General features: G+C 43.8%; 1 protein-coding gene across 4 annotated transcripts in view; it reads left to right on the plus strand.

Annotated features, from left to right (window-relative positions):
* PKNOX2 (PBX/knotted 1 homeobox 2) overlaps window positions 1–15,630 on the plus strand; it is a 531,025-nt gene extending 515,395 nt beyond the window's left edge. For 2 of the 4 annotated variants that reach the window (XM_084803817.1, XM_084803820.1), the window contains 3 exons: window positions 2,526–2,602; window positions 10,590–10,753; window positions 14,222–15,630. In XM_084803817.1, the coding sequence (XP_084659943.1) occupies window positions 2,526–2,602; window positions 10,590–10,753; window positions 14,222–14,463 (483 nt within the window). In that variant the 3' untranslated portion in view covers window positions 14,464–15,630. Of the gene's footprint in view, window positions 1–2,525; window positions 2,603–10,589; window positions 10,769–14,221 lie in introns of all 4 variants that reach the window. The other 2 variants (XM_084803819.1, XM_084803816.1) reach the window with 1 other exon arrangement.
* The last annotated feature ends 5,583 nt before the right edge of the window (window positions 15,631–21,213 follow it).

The raw sequence follows: 21,213 nt of genomic DNA on the forward strand, positions 1-21,213 counted from the left end.
CCCCTGTGCCTGAGGGGCAGGGAGGGATTCAGTTCAGGGCCATGGCCCAGAGAGAGGGGGCTTTAATCCTTTCCCCCTCTACCCAATGAACACCCACCCACCCAAAGCCAGTATTTCCCCTTCCCTGGAGGGAAGCTAATATTGCCTGCCTTTCCTTTGTCCATCCCTCACTTTTTTGCCAGTGGACCCTGTGGCAAGATCATCTCTCAGAGATGCATTGAACCAGCCTTGCATTGCCACCAGAACCATTCATCAAGGGATGGGAGAACCAGGGTTGCTTGACCTTGCTAAAATTCTCCGAACTTTACTTCAAAGCTCCCATTCTCATGTGTGACCTCGTTTTCAGTTCGTCTGAACTGGGGAAATTGTGCATTTTTGAGAAATTGCACATTTTGAGAAAGTTGTGCATTTTTCAAGTGCACGTATTGTGAACGCAAGTTTGGGAATTTGCAAACATTTTCGTAGAACTTGCACTCCCATTTGTGTTCATGTTTGGACTTGTGAATGGGGTATTTTCGAGGGATTTTTGAACTGAAATGAAGTTCTCATACATTCCTAAATTTATCACATTCTGAAACCGACTGCATGTAGGCCGTATATGTGTTTATGTGAGGAATGGAGGCAGAGGGGTCTGGATGTCCAAATGTCCTGAGCTTGCTTTACAGTTGGTACATCAAAGATTCTGTGTTTTCCCACCAGTTACCCTAAAGCAGCCGTCCTCAACCTGGTGCCCTCCAGGTATTTGGACTACAACTCCCAGAATCTCTGACTATTGGCCATGCTGGCTGGAGCTGATGGGAACTGAAGTCCAAAACATCTGGAGGGCGCCAGACTGGGGAAGGCTTCTCTAAGGTCTGTCTGTCATATAAAGTCTGTGTATAATGGTTAGACGGGGAAGGCTCAAGATCAAATTCCCACTCATCCATGAAGTTTACTGGGTGACCTTGGGCCAGGCATTTTGTTATCAGCCTAACCTACCTCAAAGGGCTGTTGTGAGGCAATAATAATAATAATAATAATAGCAGGGGATGCAAATCAGATTTAAGGACCTGCTCACTGGATAGTATAAGCTAGTGGGTGGGTTGATTGCTCTGCTTTTGATCAGGGGATTAGTTGGATTGAGGTGGCCACAATGCCTTCCAACCATGGGGTTGGATCCAGCCTTAGTCATATTTAGAGTAAACCCATTGAAATCAATAGGATTTAAGTTAGATGCTACCATCTTAAGACCCATTGATTTCCATGAGTCTAAGGACTAAGGCTGGATCCAACCCCACTGAATTCTGTGATTCTGAAAAATGCAGAGAAATAGCATAGCTTTGCACTAAAAGCCTGCCCTTTCCGAACCAAACCATGAATCGCTGGTTTATTGGCACGTAGAATAAGGACAGTCATGGTTACTTTAGTTACTTTAACATCTGGATCCATCTTATTGCTGGGAATCACTCAGATTTGATTTTAATTGATCTTTTGTAATTCTGAAGTTTGCATGGTGCTGAGCTGTAAGTCGGCAATGCACTCATTATGTAGCAAACAATGTGATTTTAATAGGCCATCTTCTACCAACCCTTCACCAAACCAACTTGCTGCTACCCTCTGCTGTCTGAACTGTAGAATAAACCTGCTTCTGGGAAGTGGTTTAAAGTTTTGCAAAGTAACCCCAATAATAACGTTTGGCATTTACACGTGTCAGATTTCTAGAGTGTTCAAAGCACGTCACACACATGGTCACAAAAATGTATGTGTTTGCAGATATGCAAAGAAAGTATACTTGGAGTACGTAGGCTATAACGGCAAGGATCAGGTTAAAACCATAGAGAAAGGCAGGCACCCCAGTTGACCAGATGGGAAGCCGGAACAAGCATGAGATGCAAATAATAATTCAAGGGAATTAAATCTCATGCCAAAAAAAATGATGCCAAAAAAGGAGGTATGAGGAGAGGAGTACACTAGCCAAAGAGGAAACCAAAATGGGTCAGGATAAAAGACTAGGACCGAATCTACACATAGCAGTTTTACCATTATCATACTGCAATGATTACTATTGGTGTACACGACACCAATGGGTACCAATAGTTATCACTGCAGTATGATAACGGTATAACTGCTATGTGTAGATTCAGCCTAGGAGAAAAAGTCAAAAATATGCACTTATGATGCATTAATAACATAACAAGATTTGCATAAATGCCATATATATACTTTGAAATTATCATGTGTATTTCAAAGAGCCTATACGAGAAGAGCTTGTAACAATCCACATTATAGAAATGGAACAGACTTTAACTTGAAAACTGCAAAACTAACAGGATTGTAATAACATCACCATGCTGCTATGTCATGTACTGTTCAACTTTGCTTGTTTTATGTACAATAATTCTTAAAAGACAAAAGTTGTAAACAAAACACAGGTGGAATGGGGAAATGGAGATCCGTCCAGCCCTACCTCCAAGCAAAAGAGCTCTGGATAATCCCTGCTGACACATGTGGTTCAATAACAATGCTGCTTCTTTCTCCCTTTTCAGCACCCTTATCCAACAGAAGATGAGAAAAGGCAGATAGCAGCACAGACGAACCTCACACTCTTGCAAGTCAACAACTGGTGAGTGAAATCTTGACACAACACCCCTCTCCCCATCCTCAAAACCCAAGGTAGAGAAAACTGTTTTCTCCTTGGAGAGGCAGTTGCCTGATCCGTACTCTTATTCCTACCCCTGACTCATGTTTCCATTGCTTGAAAATACACATTGTACAGTGCAATCATTTACATGTCTACTCAGGAGCAAGTCCTAGTGCGTTCAGTGGGGGTTACTCCAAGGAAAGTGGGTATGGGATTGCAGCCCCAGGGCACAATCCTACCAATCGACATCCAGATGACAGAGGCCTCCGCACCCTATGCGGGGCGAGAGGAGCAATGGAAGCTTTTTAGCCACTCCATCCTCCTTTCCTTTAATTTCTGCTAGACAGGGCAGGGACAAAGGCCAAGAGTCAAAGGCCAAGGATGGTTCCACATCCTCCCTGCCCACACTCCTGTCCCCCCCCCATTTCCTCCCCTCCTGAGGTCCTGACACCAACCGGGAGAGGGGGAGCTGCCACAGAGCTTTCTGCAGTGGCTAGGAGAGGTGGGGAAAGGAAAACTGAGCAGGGATCTCCCACCAGCCCACTGAGGTCATAGCTCTGTCTACAGCCTCTGAGGAAATCCCCAATATCTTATGGCCTCTCAAAGTCTAGGGGCATAGGATTGCTCTCTTTAAGGAGTAGGCCTGTCTCTCAGTGTATGATACTGACGTATGGACAAGGCATCCTTGGTCCATTTGGAATACAGGAGCAGGGTCATAGCTACAGAAGGGGGCCTTACCCCGTAGGGATATTCTAGGCTCCTCTCGCTGAATTTTTCAGCTTTCATTTAAATTAAAAAGTAAGTCTCTTCCCCTTTGACTTGTGGAGATATAAGGAAACCTGTGCAAGCAGGAGTCTACCCAACTGATGACTAAGAAAATAACTTTCTCCGGCCTTCCAGTCTTTTGGCCAGTGAATGCAAAGGAAATGGGATAATAGACCAGCGTTAGGCCTGTATTTGTAAATGTTATAAAATATCTAATTACATTTTAATATGTATTTTACAATAATACAGTATGTTTAATACAATATGTTTATAGTATTTAAATGATCTATAAACATATGAATCTCCCTGTAGTTATACTCTGGAATTATTCACTGCCTCCTTAAGCCCCCAGCACCACCATAAAATGTATAGCTACAGGCCCTTAGAGGAAGTTATAGATCAAGGAGTTATTATTATTAGAGAGAGAGAGACACACACATACACACACACACACACACACATGTGTGTGTGTGTGGTGTGTGTATACGCACGCACGCATGCACGCACACCTATGTCTTAGTGGGCAAGGCTATCCATCACGTGAAGTTTACAGACAAGCATTTTTAAACAGGCAAAAGCCCATCCTGTGTTGACATTTTCCTCTCGTCCTTCTTCCGTGGCTAAGTGTTCTTTGTAAAGAACCCCCCGTATGGTCCTCGAAAACTTTACTGAGGAACTACATGTGTTACAGAACAAACGTGGTTTCCAACCTAGGTTGGCCATGTGTCTGCTTTGGCAGAGGTCAGTGTTCTATGTGAAAGGCTGCCAGAGGACCATCCTCCATTTGAAGGTGTCCTCTATTTGAAGGGCTGCCCAGTCCAAATCCAGTTTAAGAACCATAAGAACTGTGGCCCATCAACAGTGAGCACCTCACCAGCAGGCTGAACAGGAAGGCACAGAAGTCACCTGGTCACAGTCTTCCATACCATGTACTGTATTTCTATTTAAATTATAGGAATTATTCCTAAATTTGCATCAATCCATATAAATTAGCTTATGCACATTTTATGCAAATTCTCATCTTTTTTTGTCCTCTTTTCTGGTGATGCATTTCCTCTTTTTTGCCCATTCATAAGTAGCCTATCCAATCCCCCCTTTCCCTCCCCTGTAACATATGGTTACGTACAGCAGGGGGCATTTGTAGGGGACAAACTCAAGGGAACAAGAATGGTTAAAAAGCCTGGCTCCCACCTGCCAATTCTCCCATAAAAATGCTTTAGGTAATGCAGTTTCAGCTTTGATACAAGACTCTATAAATTCCAGCTCTCACCACATGAGGGCATATAGAGAAAACAAGTGGTCCTGTGCAAGCAAGAACAGCCAGAAAATATTGCCTCATGGAAGTGTAAACAGATCCTAGACATTTCTTGTGCATTCGTTTTTTAAACTCAGGTGGGCAGTCAAAAATGACCAGCAGGCAAGATTACTTATGGTGTTTTTTACCTGGTCAAAAATAAACATAAAGATCAGGCCTTAATTACGTTGAAAGGGATGAGAAGGCTTAGCAGCTTCCCCCAACCTGGCTGGAAATGATGGGACTTGCAGTCTAATAGATCTGGAGGGAATAGGCTGAGGAAGGCTTGCTTAAATGGAGGAGAAGCCACCTCTTAGGCTTTCTTCACATGGGGCTTTTATCCTTCAGTTGAGATGGCTCCCTCACAGAAGTTTGTGGGCTCTTTACGTGATGCCATGACCCTCCAAGGTGTCTACTGCACTAAATGCCCTTTGTTCCGTTTTTAAATAAATTGCAGATAATGAGCTATCGAATTACCCCGTTGTGTTCTGCTTGAGTTCCGTCCATGAAAAAAGGAAAAGCGGCAAGAAGAGGAGCGAGATCCATGAAAGATAATGGAAGACTCAGATCTGGGGAGAAGGGGGGGAAAGGGGAGGGGGGAAAGGAAGCGGAGGGGAAAGGGAGTCGTCGTGATCCTGCATTTAAAACAGAAGTGGAAAGCCCCATTTTAAATGCAGGATTTTAGGCTGGTGTAGAGATGCCCTTAGGTTTGATTAATATAATCTGTAGAAGTAGGCAGTAAATCTGAGACAGCAGTTCAGCAGTAGAGCACGTTTTTCCAGAAGAAGGGTCCGGTTCAGTCCCAGACATCCCACTATTTAAAGGGCCTCAGATAACAGGATCTCTCTCCCTGGGGAGCTGCTGCCAAATCAGAATAGATGAACTGGGCTAGCTGAATCAGTGGTCTGCCCTGGGCGCAAATTGTACAAGACAGCAAAGATCCATGGTCGAATGTCTTGTCTCTTTCATTGGTTTGCAAAAAGTAGAGGTAGGAGGGCTCTCATTCACATTGCGGCTGTGACCTGAGGAAGGAGGGTTGTTTATGGCTAAATGCACCCGTTTGTTTCCTCCACCATCCCTGGATTTGTACCACTCTAGCTGATGGGTTCCATGTTTGAATGCTCCCCTGCAAAACAAACAAACCCTCCCAGTACATAGGAAATGACCATGTAAGGGAGAAATGCTACATCTAGGTTTTTCCCTGAGATGTTATTTATCTGTGTGCGGGGTTGTTATATTAAAAGTGGGGAGGGGGGAAGCTTGCGTCTTCTTCTCTGTCTGCTTGCAGCCTAAAGTGGCACAGTTAAGGAAATCCTTTGGCACTTGGTTCCACTGATTTTATAAATGTTCTTTAGGGCGCAATCTTATGGCCGCTAGTCAGTGGCTAGACGGCCATAGGATAGGTTGGTTCCCAGAGAACCCACCCCCACCCCGTCCCACACCGCCTCATAGGCAGCGTGGATCAGCTCCACGCTCATAAGAGCAATGCAGAACAGCAAAAACTGGGCATTCCCAGGGGCGGGGCAGGGAAGTCGGAAATGCCGGTACAACACATCCTATGTGTCATCTGGCTGCTGCTTCCTGCTCTCCAAGGTCCTGTGGCTAGACAGCCAAAATCGTAGGGATGTCAGAGAATTCCGCCACGGATCTCGGTGAGGCCCAGAAAAATAAGGAAAATAATAAGGAACGCAAATGCACTGGCATTCGGCCCCCCAAACTCTGTGACGGAACGGCCTGCCACCCCCCCGCCCCTCCACGGATCCCCCCCGGGACGAGACTTACCTGGGGCGGATCTTCCGGGCGGCGGAGGCTCCAGTGGTGGCTTCGGCGGCGGCAGCAGCGGCTGGTCTTTCGACCGGCTGCCGCCGCTGCCATTTCCAGTCTTGTAAAAGAAAGAAAAAAAAAGACGTAATAGGCTACGTAAAGATTTACGTAGCCTATCATGGCTAGGTTTAAAAAAAAAAATGACATGATAGGCTATGTAAATCTTTACGTAGCCTATCATGGCTGGGTGGGTTAAAAAAAAAAAAAACCACATACTCAAATGGCAGCGGCTACGGCCGCCGCCATTTGCGTTCCTTATTCCTTATTGCGTTCCTTATTATTTTCCTTATTTTTCGCCATCTTAGTCTATGTAAATATTTACGTAGACTATGACGGCGAAAATAAAGGGGAACGCAAATAGTGTAGCGGGCGCTATTTGCGTCCCTTTTTGATTCGCCGTTTTAGCCTAGGTAAAGATTTACGTAGGCTAAAACGGCGAATCAAAAAGGGACACAAATAGCGCCCGCTACGCTATTTGCGTTCCCCTTTATTTTCGCCGTCATAGTCTACGTAAATATTTACGTAGACTAAGACGGCAAAAAATAAGGAATGCAAATGGCAGCGGCCGTAGCCGCCGCCATTTGCGTACGCGGGGTTTTTTTCCCCAGAGCCCTCCGGAAATCCGGCTGTGGACGGCTCTGGCCTGGCTGGGCCTGGCCGGCTGCTCCGTGGAGCTGCCATGAAGCACAGCCGGCCATCGAGGATTCCGGGGGGGAGGAATCCTCCCTCCATCAACATAATCCGCAAAAGGTAAGTCCCTTTCGTACACCCCTACAAAATCGGCTGTCTAGCCATGAAAACAGGGCAGGGGGAGCAAGGAGGAGATCCGCTCCTCACCACTTCTCCCACCCTGCACTGGATAGGGGTCGTAGGCGACCATCCATCTCGATAGCATTGCTCCCTTAGAGTATCTGGTAGGAATTGCAGAACAGCTTTGCTGTCTTAATAATATATTAGCCTGCCCACACTTTAAGATCGGCAAGAGAGGCCCTTCTCACTTGCCCACCTGTCAGGGCAGTTAGATCGGTGGCTACACAAGAGAGGGCCTTTTCTGCAGTGGCCACACACTTCTGGAAGAAGTTGCCATCGGGGGTCTGGCAGGCCCCATCATTGCAGCCTTTTAGGAAGGCCCTGAAAGCTTACTTTACTCTGGCTTTCCCCTGATTCTGTTTTATCAGACTGGGTTGTAGCTGCAGTGTGTTTTTGTTTTATGCTGGTGTTTGATGTTGGTTTTTAGAATGTTTGCTGCTGTTGCTGTTTTTACTGTCTTTATTACCGCATCAGTTCTTAATTATGTGAGTTTTTCCATTGTATGCCACCTTGGGTAGGCTTCTGCCCCAAAAGGCAACCAAGAAGTATTTTAAACAAACAAACGAACAATTTCACATAGTATTCTGATTCCTAGGACAAATTTGCCACTACCAATTTTTACCCCCTCTTTCGAGAATCCACTTCTTGCATCCACTTCAGGGGAGAGATCCACATAGAACTTGACCTTGTGAATAGTTCCGCCAGAGTTTAGAATCAGATCATAAAGGAAGAATTGCCCTCCAGTTTAGATGTCATTGGGATCAAGTCTCTAAAACCAGCCTAGTGCCTGAAGAAGAGCAACACTGAACCAGAATAGAAATTTGAATGTAAAATGTCTCCCTTCTGCTTTTCGTTATCAGACTTTACACTCATTCCTATACATGTCAATTAAGAAGTAAACCCCATTGAGGTCAATGAGTTCTACTCCCTGGAAAGTGAGATTAGGACTACTGTAACAATATGAAATAACTGCTGGATTCAGCCGGAATAGGTTGTGCTTCGTAGGAGTAACCAGGAATTACTTAAGTGCAACACCCCACTGCTTCTGGCCTGAGGAGAGTGTGGACATAGCCTAAGAAAGCTCTGTATAGGAGTCTTTGTTTAAAAAAAACTTGCCAGTTTGTTTCGGAGCAGATGCAATCTCCCGGTCTGAAACAACCACAGCCCAAGAGCTTAAGCCTACAATCTTGTGCACACTTACTTGTGAATGAGCCCCAGTGAAATCAATGGAACATACTCTCGGGTAAACATGCATAGGAGTGCACTCTGAATGGCCTTTTTTGAATCACTTGTGAAGGTATTCTTTGTATTGGGCCTGTGGATCATGCTGGCACTCATGGATCATTTGCAAGACATCATTTTCTCCCCAGTGAAAGCAGAACCTCACTTCACAATTGTGTGAAACGTCTTCAGTTTCCATATGCATGTTTTTTAGTCTTTTAACTATGTTGAACATCGGTGAAATTAATTCAGATACCTCCCTCTACTGGCTCTTTATCATCAGTGCAGGGCAGTACTGAAAATTCATGAATTTTTAAAATTCATCTACCTGGTACTATAAGTCCCCCACCTCAAGTCAGGTATAGGATTTGCCCTTCTCTAGCTAGCATATATTTCCAGCAGCATTCTTTTTAGAAATTAGACATTTTAGAAATTAGTAAACAACCTATAGCTAACAACATTTCTAAAACAGATTGTTTTAAAGGGGTTAGGTCCCAGGTTCAAACCCTGGCATCTCCAAGTAAGGCTTGAAAAAACCCTGCCTGAAACCCTGGCGAGCCACTGCCAGTCAGTGTTAACGATACTGGGCTAGATGGACAAGCAGACTGACTCGGTATAAGGCAGCTTCCTATGTTCTTATGTTCCTGCAGAAGGTCTGCGGTTCAGTGCCTGGTATCTCCACTTAAAAGGATCAGGTAGCAGGTGATGGATATGCTGGAGACACTGACAGTAAGAGTGGAAAAACTGGGCTAGATGGACAGTCTTGTCAGTATGAGTAATAATCTGACAACTTCCTATGGCCAACTAGGAGCAGTGAAAAACATCACACAGTTTAGAGACTGAATTCTCAATGTGCGGTTGGCAGGAAGGAATGGACAAAGTGAAATCTGGTCTCTGGTTCAGTTGAATATGAGCCATTGTTTATTTGCTTCTAATTTTACATAGAAATAAACATTTCCTTTTTTTTCTTTTCTTTTTCTTTTTTTGCTATTATTATGAAATTTTATTTTAGTTCAAAAGAAAGTTAACAAAAGAAAGGCAACCAAAAGGACAAGAATATACATACTAATATGACAAGATCATCAAAGGATCAAAGGAATTCACTAGTTATAATTCTTAGTCTATAACCAATCTGCTTCTGGAACACCTACAGTAAAATGGCCTAAGTAGGAGCTTAATACCCAATGAAAGAGTAAATATACAATTTATACAGCATATAAAAGAGTGTGTGAGAGAATATGTGTTATTTTGTGTATGTGTGTATTAGTCAGAAAAAAATATAGGCAAGTGCACGTGGTTGGAATTTGGTCAAAGGTTTGAAGAGCTTTAACATAGGAAATAAATGGAAACCATGCTGCCATCATACCTTTCTTAAAATTAGGATTCCTTACTTGCTGCACTTGCTGACTAAGGTTGTACATATTCAGAGAGCCTTTCTACATTAGGCTTTTATTGTGGGCTCGTGATTTTTCACTCATGGTAATTTGCAGGTCCTTTACATAACATCGCCATCCTCCAGAGCCTCTCCCATGCTTTGGAACCATTATCATGTGTTTTTTTCCAATGAGGAAAGTCTGGTATTATTTAGAAATGGTGAAATGAGAGTCTCGTGTAATTGCGCAATTCCACCATACCACAGTGCCATCTAGTGGTTGTATAATGAAACATACAGAAAGGCAGAGAAAGAAAAAATCCAGAAAAAGGCATGTGTAAAAGAGCCGTTCTTAATCCCGCAAACAATCTGGAAGCAGGCATCTGTATAAAGATGCAAGATAAAAGCCTCATGTAGAAATGCCTACAGTCTCCCAAATTTTATCAGCCCACTCCTGTTTAGTTGGTTATTTTGGAGACTTCCAAGGATGTGCTATACATGACTTAGCAGCTGTACACATAAAGACAGTCTTTATGCAGGAATCCAGGGTCATCAGGTTCAAAAGGACGGAGACGTTTCCAAGTCTTTTTATCTTAAAACACTGACATGTGATGCTCAGAGCAGGCCAGGAGTGTAAAAAAATACACTCATTCATATCTTTCTTTTTTCCTCCCCATGGGAAGGTTTATCAATGCCCGGCGACGTATTCTCCAGCCCATGCTGGACGCAAGCAATCCGGATCCAGCCCCCAAAGCCAAGAAGATCAAATCCCAACACCGGCCGACACAGAGATTCTGGCCTAACTCCATTGCAGCTGGTGTGCTGCAGCAACAAGGAGGCAACCCAGGTACTAACCCTGATGGTAAGAATTAGAATATGGGTGCAATGTTCAGTTGACTTTACAATATACACAGATATGCTGAGTCTGACACTTTAAAACAGGGGTACACAATCTGCAGCCCGGGGCATGATATGCAGCCCTCCAAAGCCTTTACTGCAGCCCCCCAAAGGTACTGCATCATAACTGAATCCCCCACTGAGAATGAAAGTAAAGGCTACCACCCTAAGCAAGTTTGCTTGAAAGTTCATTCCAGTAAAATCAGCAGGACTCGATCCAGAGACAATATGTTTAGGGTGGGAGCATTAAAGGGAAACACACCGTTATGCTGAGAGCCACTGTGGTGTAGTGGGTAGAGTGTTGGACTAGGACTCGGGAGATCCAGGTTCTATTCCCCACTCGGCCATGAAGCTCACTGGGTGACTTTGGGCCAGTCTCTGACTCTCAGCCTAACCTCCCTCAGAGGGTTGTTGCGAGGATAAAATGAACAAGAGGAAGACCTTGAAAGCCACCTTGGGTTCCTTGCAAGAGGGGAAAAGGCAGGATATAAATGTAATAAATAAATAAATAAATTCTCTTTTGGAAATTTAACATGTGGTAGAAATCCATGCCTGAGATTTGCGTTTGCTCCCACTGGAGAGAGAGCCCTGTGAATGAAAGGAGGGAGACAAGTTTCACCAACTCTCCTTTCCCGCTGCAGCCCTTTGCACCCCTGGGGAAAACAATGGGGAGGGGACAGTAGAAGAAAAGGGGGGATTTGGCAAAAATTGCCTTTCCTTCCCCTCCCATCTTGTGGGAGAAGGTCAGTAGTTGTCTGGCAAGATGTCTTTGGGGGAAGTTTATCTGCCATTTTGGACTTTTCACATTTTTGGACTTGGAACCGTGATAAGCTTCCAAGGAGCCCCAACTTTCCAGTACATCTGGCCAAGGGAATAGCTTGTTGGCACTTGAGGCTATAGCTCTGGAGCTGCACCAGGTTTAGATATGTCTGGGCAGATGTATTTATCTATTTCTGGATAGGTAGCCATATTATTTTTTGCATATGTACATCTTATTTTTAAGGCTTCTGACCTATGTCACTTGAAGAGTGCTAATTTTGCCCCAGTTTTGATCCAAGATAGCTATGCCTTTCTGCCCTTCAGCTGTTGAACAATGTGACTGGATTTGCCATTAAAAATTCTGAGTAATCCAAAAATTAACCACTGAGAGATTTTATTATAGGCAGTGGTATATAAATGCCACAAATAAAATAAAGAAATAAAAATATTGCTCTGTTGCAGCAAAAACAGCAAGGATGCTTGTGTAGAGATGTATGAGATATTCGTTTTACTTCATTTTTGAGCAGAATCAGTTCACATCTCCCAGAGTGAACATGGGCTCAAACACAATCTGCGATCGAAGTCCATACATTTCTGAGCTTTCAATGCGATGTGTGCACCACAAAAGAATGTGTTTGACAGGATGTGTACATCTGGAAAATGTGCACACAAAAATTCATACGTTGGAAAAATGTGTACAAACACACTTTAATCAATGGGGTGATGGATGCATACATTTCGAAGATGTGCACAATCAATATGTAAGTTTGGGAAAATTCTCACAGAGTTTCATGGGGTAAGAAAAAAACAAAGATTGCAATCTGATATGGACACGAATCAGAATGAGCTTCATTGTGGAATTTGAAAATTTTGACAAGCTCGTATTTTGCTTGTACGCACATCCCTATTCTTTTTTTTCTCCATTTTTTATTTTTACAATGCTGACAGAAGTATATAAAAGTATACAAACAAATAATAAGGCCAAGTATTATCAACAATTTAAACAATAGAGAGTATAATAAAATTTACCAACAAAACCAGCAAATATCACATGGTTCCCAATAACACAAAGGGCTGCATATTCTCTTGATTCTTGTTACACCAATACATTAAAAATAAGGACCACTTGTCTGTAAATCTATTATTTTGTTGTCTTCCCTCTCTAACCCTTACTATGTTAGTTAACTTAACCATATTATTATTTCCCATACTTTGATAACCCAATCTTCAACTGTGGGGGCTTTCAGTTTTTTCCAGTTTGCTGATATCAGCATTCTGACGGCTGCTAATAAATGCACTATCATCTCTATGTCATCAGATAGAACGACTTCCTTTACATAACCAAAGAGAATAACTATTGGATGCAGTGGTAGTCTATACCCTGATATAATTTCAATTTCATCTATTATCTTAGCCTATTGTACATCCCTGTTCTTAAAGACTAACACATCTAAGGCGCAGTCCTATGCATGTTTAGACAGAGAAAATGCATGCACAGAATTGCACCCTTATTCTGGCATAAGTGGACACTGTCTACTTCATCAGATGTATGAAGTGCTAACATCAAATTGGCAGAGTTATATAGACATGCTGGGGTGATGGGGGGGGGGCAGTGGAGAGATGTATTTCAATTCCCTCTGACAACACAGTTTACATCTCCCCACCCCAGCATGTCTATCTACCAATCTGAGGTTAATTCTTAATGCATCTGATGAAGTAGACAGCAGTTCATAAAAGCTTATGCCAGAATACATTTGTTAGTCATTAAAGTGCCAAAAGGCTCTGTGTTGTTTTTATTTATTTGTAACATTTTCCTCCAGGGAGCTCTAGATGGTGTCCGTAGGTTCTTCCAGTGGAGGCTGGTGGCTCCAATTTCACTGAGGTTGTCAGTCTACTCCAGGTTTCAGTCAGAACCATCCAGAACTCTAAAGGAGCTCTCCCAAGTGCTGAACCTAATCCCCAAAATGGGTTCAGTGCCTTGGACTGATCCTTTAGTGCTCTGGATGGTTCTGACTGAAACCTGTAATGGATGCACAGCCCCACCGAAATCAGAGCCACCAGCCTCCACTGGGTTTTTCTCCCCCCAATTTCAGCCACACAACAACCTCGTTTATTGCACTCTCTGGTGATGGCAAATGATGGGATTATTTTGTAATGATGCCTCCTGTTACAAAGGCAATTAGCAGAGAAAAAACAAAAGGCAAAACAGAATGAGCTTTTACCAGTCCTACGTGCAAACAAGCTATCTTAGAATAATAAAAGGAGACCACACTTTTCTTCAGTGAGAGAAAGAAGACAGTTTACTCACAAATATTCTTGCATATACAATGCAGATACAGCATAGAGTTTCAAAAGGAGTTTGTTCAGTCCATGCTGTGCTCCATTACTCAACCAGGAGCGAGAACAAATGCATGTGCTCCTGGCAATGGTGGAAGTGGGTGGGGCAGGGAGGAAGGGAAGGAGCAATAGGAATAAAATCACAGGAAACCATACTGTAGGCTATGGAGATCCTAAGGCTAGCTGTGGTCAAAATTCCCGTGAACTAACTAACTGCAACACTGCCTTTCCAGTAACTTGCAGACAGGTTTGCAATATTCCCAACAGCAAGTGGCACTCCTTAGCATGTCCTCATCTCGTCTGTTTGCTTTTTTGATTCCAGGCTCCATAAATATGGACAACCTCCAATCCCTCTCCTCTGATAACGCTACCATTGCTATGCAGCAGGCCATGATGGCAGCTCATGATGACTCACTTGATGGGACAGAGGACGAGGAGGAGGATGAGATGGAGGAAGAGGAGGAGGAGGAAGAGGAGGAAGAGGAGCTGGAGGAAGATGCCGAGGTGCTCCAGACAACAAACGTTAGTGACCTTGGCTTGGAGCACAGTGACTCGCTCGAATAGAGGACTATGGTTAATGGTGGAGCAGTTCCCTCCTGAGAAGCTGTTTGACCTGGCTGCCCATTGTAGGGAGAGCCTGAACTGTACCATACAAGCCCTGCATCTCTTCAAAGATATCATTCAAATTCAGTGACAATACCCTTACCAAGTGTCTTGCTTACCTGCTCTCAGTTGCAAGAACGGACGTGGACGCACATTTGAGACACCCTGCCAAATGTGCATACTGATTATTTAAGTGAAGGACACACGTTTACAAGGCACATATTGTGGCCAGTTCCCCCACCCCCTTTGTTTTTGATAATAACCACAAAAAGGTGTTTTTAGGGTAAGCTGTTTTCTGTATGACTGAATGTTTTATGGATGTTCCAATGCATTGCCTTTTTGTGACATGCAATTGAGAGGCAAGTCTGCTTTCATTTTCACTGCTTTTATGAGAGATTTATAGATGCAAAAGAGAGAGAGAGAGAAAGGGAAGAAGAGGTTGCTGGTTTTTACAAAAAGAAAAAAGAAACTAAAAGACTACAATGATTATAAATATCTAGGTGTAGAAAAATTGAGAGTTTGCAAATTTGCAACCATCTAACAAATGAACGTTGAGAGAGTTTTGTGCTGGACCCAAGTAGACTCCTGGCTGGTTCTGAAGAACTGGATTTCACCTCTTCAGGATTTCACTGGGTCAGATCCCAAGACGTACAGAGAGGGCCCATGCTTTGTGGTTAATGTGATGAATAAATACCACATTGCAATCTGAATCATTTTGAGAGGGGAGCAGAAACATTTTAGCCTTCTGAATGGAGCGTCACAATAGTAGCATGTCTGGTTTGATTCCCTGCTGAACGGTGTACCCTCAGCTAATCCAGAATGAATGCCCCTGAATAATTATGTTAATTGTTTAGAGGATCATAAATGGAAAAGTAACAATGACAGCTTTATGCATTGAATACGAGCAGGCTCAGATTTCCAGATGTTTGCAGACCCAAAGGCAAAGCAATCCGCCATTGCTGGATTGCCAAGCAAAGGGGGGGGAGTATTTGGAACTAAGGGGAATCGCTCTCCATATGGTGAGATCAATGCCTTTTTCACAATCTCATTTCCCTGGAATGCCTCACCTGTCACTTTTTATCACCTGTTGCTCCGCCACCCCCGGTGCTTCCAAATTAAAAAGCCTCCAAGAAACAACATTCAACTGGGTGCATTTTATACATTCAGGATCAGAGGCATAAGAGCTTTTTTTCCCCATTAACAGCCATTACTCACTCAATCCAGGGCTTGCATTACAGTCTCCCCATGGAGGTTGCTTTAAATTGCTGCTTGTGGTTCCTGTCACCACTGCATAGTGAGCCAAGGGCGCACAGCAGCTCACCATACAGTTTGGGCGCCATTTTCCATCCTGCGCTGCTGCGGCCAACTTTTAAAACCTCATTTGTGGCATGGGGGGGGGGATTCAGCTGGTCCTTGTAGCGACTGGCTGGGCCTAAAGAGTTTGCTTTGTGGTGACACTTTAAAGAGGCTTCCATGAGGCAGCCGTAACATAAACACTAGCCTTAAGCATGCCTTTTTTGTGTCTAAGGCTTTTTTTTTCCCCCTTAAACTCCACGAATGGGGCTAACATAACTCAATAAGCAGCGATGATCCATTCAAGCGAAATCTCTCAGAAATGTAGCTATGAAGTTCACCTGATCTAGTGGAGGTTTATTACCCCAGGGGTGCACAACCTCACATGCATGTACGCGTGCGCACACATCTCCCTTCCCTACTCACTGAGATCTAAGGATAGCTGGGGGGGGGGTGGAGGTAAAACCCTCTCCCATTGCCCGGCAATCACCATCAAGATTGCTATTTCTCTGCCATTACAAGCAGCAGGAAAACAGCGATTTCAGAAGCCAGAGAACAGCTCCCCCCCCCCCACAGCCCTGGGTTTTTTTCCCCCTGCAGCCTAGCTGGGCTGCAAAGAAAAGTGGGTGGGATCCAGCCGGCTTCAGGGGTTGCACAGGAAGTGGCCAAGGACAGCAGGTTGTGCCTCCCGCCCTGCATTACTTTGTGCTCGTGCACAGGCCCCCCAGGCCCCAGTCTAAACACAGAGCGTGTTTGTGCATGCATATAGGCTCTTCCTCCACCTCACTACACATCTAATAACAAGTGCAGATTTAAGACCAGCAAAGGAATTCATGTACAACTCTACCATAGAGACATTTAGCAGCTGCACTTTTCCCCTTGGGAGCGTGGCCACTTCTGCACCAGAAAACAATGCTTCAGATGCTATTTCAGCAAGCATGACAATGTTAACATTGGAAGTGTGTAAAAAAAGGGGGGGGGGGTTGTTTGCTGCAATTGTGCAGAAATGAGAAAGTCTCAAAAACGACTTACACTCCTCTTGCTTACACGTCTAGGGAGGCTTTGCATCTTGAACTTCATGTATGCAGCAGTTCCACCACTACTGGATTCATGCAGGCTGCCATGTGTCTTGGTCCTTCTCTCGCACCCTTCTGCAAGAAGGTGGAAGGAGTCGCAGGAGGAACATGGGCAGATTTCTCCAGAGTGAGAGGATGTGCAGCTGATCTGCATCCACTGCACATCCAGTATCCTTCAAACCCTGCTGTGAGGGTGCAGCACAGGCCTAAGTATGTTTACTCAGAGCCTCACAGAGTTCAATGGGACTGACTCTCCAGTAAATGTATGTTGTAGCAAAGGATTGTGGCCTTAATGCAGCACTGGGCAGAAGTAATCAGAGTGATTAATGTAAAAGCATGTGCTGGTTTGACTTTAACAGACACCAATGTAAGAAAGATCAGAAACCTTATAGGCATAGCTGCTCAAAATAATTCACTATATGCTGACTTTTGGCCAAGCACAGAGCTGGTTTTCTGTCAGTGTTGGATCAAGGTTTGGGGGGGGGGGTGTTCCTTAGGCAAGATGGTCTCACTGGCCTCCCTACCTGAGTGGGTCTCCCTGCTCCTTGATGCCACAATTATCTCTGCCCATGTTCTTTCCTTTCCCTCTGGGCCCAATCTGTACCATCCCCTGGAAAGGAGAGAGAGAGAGAGAGAGAGAGCAGACGAAGTATGCAGAGGCTACTGGTCGTTCTTCTTGCTCTTCTCCTTGTTCACTCACTTCCTCAGAGAGGGCAAGTAGACCATCAGCATTAGCAATGAGGAGAAGTAGCAAGACCAGGATGTTCTGAGGATTGGCTGTGGGCCCCCGACTGAGACGTTGGCCTCAGCAGTTGCCCAGTTATACCAACCCTTGACACACTGGCCTTGTGCTACATGATGTTTGGCCCTGCACACCTCCACGCCCTGCACACCAAATGCTTGGAGGCTACATATGTCCATATGGTTAGAGCTGTCAGCTCTGACCCTTTTTAAGTTGCTGACATGCCACAAAGTGGTCATTTGAAGCCACTCTGGAACTGTCAAGCTAGGAAAGTTGAATTTCTCTGGACCGAAAGAAACTCTGCTGACACGGCACCCCAACTGCTCCTCTCATTCAGCCTTTTCTTCCTCCTCCCAGTACTGCATGAGAGAGAGTGCCACTTTAAATGCTTATTCATTTTGTTTTGTACCTTGTGCTCAGGAAAATGTCTCCAGTATACAAAAAGAATAATGGATGAACTTGTTTATCAGCTTCAAGAAACCGGGGTGGGGTGGGTTTCCTCTGGATTAGCAGGTTGTCAAATTTCCCTGACATGAATGTATTTCTCCTTGGAAAAAGCTGATGTTTAATGTTTCAATAGAGATGTGAGACTCCAATAATCTTATTTATAATCTGTGTTATCTGCTCAATCTGTTTTACTTTTTGTTTTTGTTTTTTGCTTCCTTCTGATGCCACAATTGCAGCAAGGCTCACTTTTCCAAAGTGGAGTAGGGCAGAAAATGTTCCCTCTTTCGGGTTTGTCTTCCTTGCCAGCAAAAAAGAATTAATAGACTAATAACCACAAACCCACATAGGCACAACACCCCTTGCAAATGGTTTGCGCACCTTCCTCAGTGCGTCAACCAAACAAATCCTGAACTTCCAGATCAAATCATTTGCCCATTTTAATGTTTGATTACATGTTAAAGCTTTATTTGTCTCTAATAATTCCTTTCTCCTCACTCACAAAGTACAGTTTTCAATTTGCTCCTTCTTTTGGCTCTTTGAGGAGTTGAGAGGTTTAAATCAATCACTTTACATTAAGGGTTGAATTGATGATAATTCCTTGGGAATGTATTGGAATATCAGTGGGCATAAAAAAAAGCCCCCATTTTGGATACTGATATGGCATGAATGTAATATGTAATTTCATAGAAAATTCATTGTAATTTAGTATTAATTCATGTCCATTTATTATAAAGTGCTACCAGATGAGGTTTTCCAGCTGTATTTTATTGTGTTTATTTATATGTTCTTGCTATTAAAAAAGGATTAGGAATAAATAATAAATAGAAACCCAAATCAACTGAAGGGACCCCCGTATTATCTCAGCAACAATGCAGTACACCAAAAGAACTTAGATTTTCATTCCCAAAAGTCAGGGCAATGGCTGTGTTTGGACATCATGATAAACCAGATGATCTCGTCTGAGCATCAGCCATTTCCTGGATACTTCGAGAATACTTAAGAAGAATCTTACTGCAAAGAAGGAGAGTTCGAATCCCCACCCCCCCTAATTTATACTAAGGGCACAATCCTATGCATGTTTAGACAGAGAAAAGGCCTACAACTCCCAGCATGCCCCATGTAGGCCTTTCCTCCATCTAAACATGCATAGGATTGCGCCCTAAATCAGTTTTTATCGTCATCCAGAAAATACATGTCTCTCCTTTTTGCACTGTGCAAGGAGTACTGATAACATCTTGAGCTGCCACTGGGTCCTCACAAATTTCCCAGTAGCCTAGCACCCTGCTGCTGGTGTAATTGGCTACACTTGTAGTGATGTTACACATAGTAACAGCGGCCTAATGTTTGTAATGTTACACTAACAATACCGGCTGCATCCAGGCGAGGGGTTGGATCCAGACATAAGGCATGCTTAGAATAGACACACTGAAATCAATGGGACTTAAGCCAGTCATGATTAAATTGCCCCATTGATATCAATGGGTCTGCTCTATGTATGACTAGCAACATAGGAAGCTGCCTTTCATCAGACCCTTGGTCCATCTAGCCCAGTATTGTTGACTCTGACAGACAGCGGCTCTCCAGGGTTGCAGGCAAGAATTTTTCCAGCCCAGCTGGAGATGCCAGGCATCAAACCTAGGACCCTCTGCATACCAAGCATGGACTGTAACACAGAAACACAGCTCTCCTGTGTCTAGATACAACCCGAGGCTTTTATTGTGCAATTGTACCGCTTCATTCACAGAGTTTTACAGAGGGTCCAGACAATGAAGACTTCTATTTGGGGTCCTCCTATGCGTTCCCACTGCTTTTTCGGTCTTATTTCAGTCATACCAAAAAGAAAATCTGTTAAGGAAGAAAAGACAATCTCTGCACGATGCCTTTTGAAAGGTGGCACTGGAAGCCCTCTGTCTGGAAGCACCCTCGGCCAATTGGCCATATCCAGACATCCCCATTTGCTTGTGCCCATGGGAGGCCCCAGCCATTTTAATGAAGAAAGGAGATCTACATGTTTGCAGAAGGATGCTCCCTGTACTCAAAGTGCCCTTGTTCAACTGAGACAATCAAAAACAAGAGCCATGCTGGCTCACACCAAAGGCCCATCTCGTCCAGCCCTTATTTTCTGGTAGCAAATCATCATGAATTTGCATGGCTTTTACATGGGATTCTCTCAAACTCCCACACCCAAACCACCATCAAATTAAAGCTTACTCGGGGACACTGTACAGTAAAAATCACAGGTCTGGCGCTTGCCTGCACCACCATGGGACAAAAGCATGGATCCAAAGCACCGATCTGCATGATTTTTAATGTGGGATGCCAACAAAACCACCATTAAATCAAATCACAGAAAACATCTGAGGACACAGAAGTGAGCGATGATTTGATGAATTGGGGGGGGGGGAATCCCCTGTAAAAATAATGAGGATCCATGCCACAGATCCATGTTTTTGTGCCATGGTGGCATTGGCAAGCATGAGACCTATGATTGTAAAGTGATCTGTAAAATGATGATTTTAAAATGATGATCATGAAATTATGTAAAATTATCTGTGATGCCTTGAGAATGGGATCATTCGCTAAAATGATTTCTCATCCCTTGAGAATGGGATCATTTTTTGAGAAATGAGCTATAAAATGAAGATTGTAAAATGATGGAAAGTGATCTGTGATCCCTTGTAAAAATAATGAGGATCCATAAGAATCCATGCCACAGATGGATGTGTTTGGACGGTGCCATGGTGGTGTTGGCAAGCACCAAATCTGTGATTTTTACTGTGCAATCCGCAGACACCAATGTAAGCTTTAATTTGATGTTGGTAGAGATGATGCACACAATGTCCCAATGCCCAGCACAGATCAATGGGCCAAAATGAGCCCTCCAAACATTTTCTGGGTAGGGTGGCCGCTTACGCATTGATAAAAAAGAGGACACCAATTACCATAACATTTGCATATGCAAAATTATGTGTAGGTGCAAATGTAGAAATAATAACTATGTTTTAAATAGAAATACAAGACATCTCACCATAGTGGAAAAAAGTGACCAGGTGACCTGTGTGCCTGCTCAGTCTGCTTTCCAGGAGCTAACTGTGGATGGGCAACTTTGGGGGCCCTGTTGCTCCCTTGGCTTCTTATGGTTCTTTATCTGTA

The sequence above is a fragment of the Heloderma suspectum genome, chromosome 6, assembly GCF_057233095.1.
Source record: "Heloderma suspectum isolate Gila_16-S chromosome 6, 16-S_ref, whole genome shotgun sequence".
In the NCBI taxonomy this organism is placed as follows: domain Eukaryota; kingdom Metazoa; phylum Chordata; class Lepidosauria; order Squamata; family Helodermatidae; genus Heloderma; species Heloderma suspectum.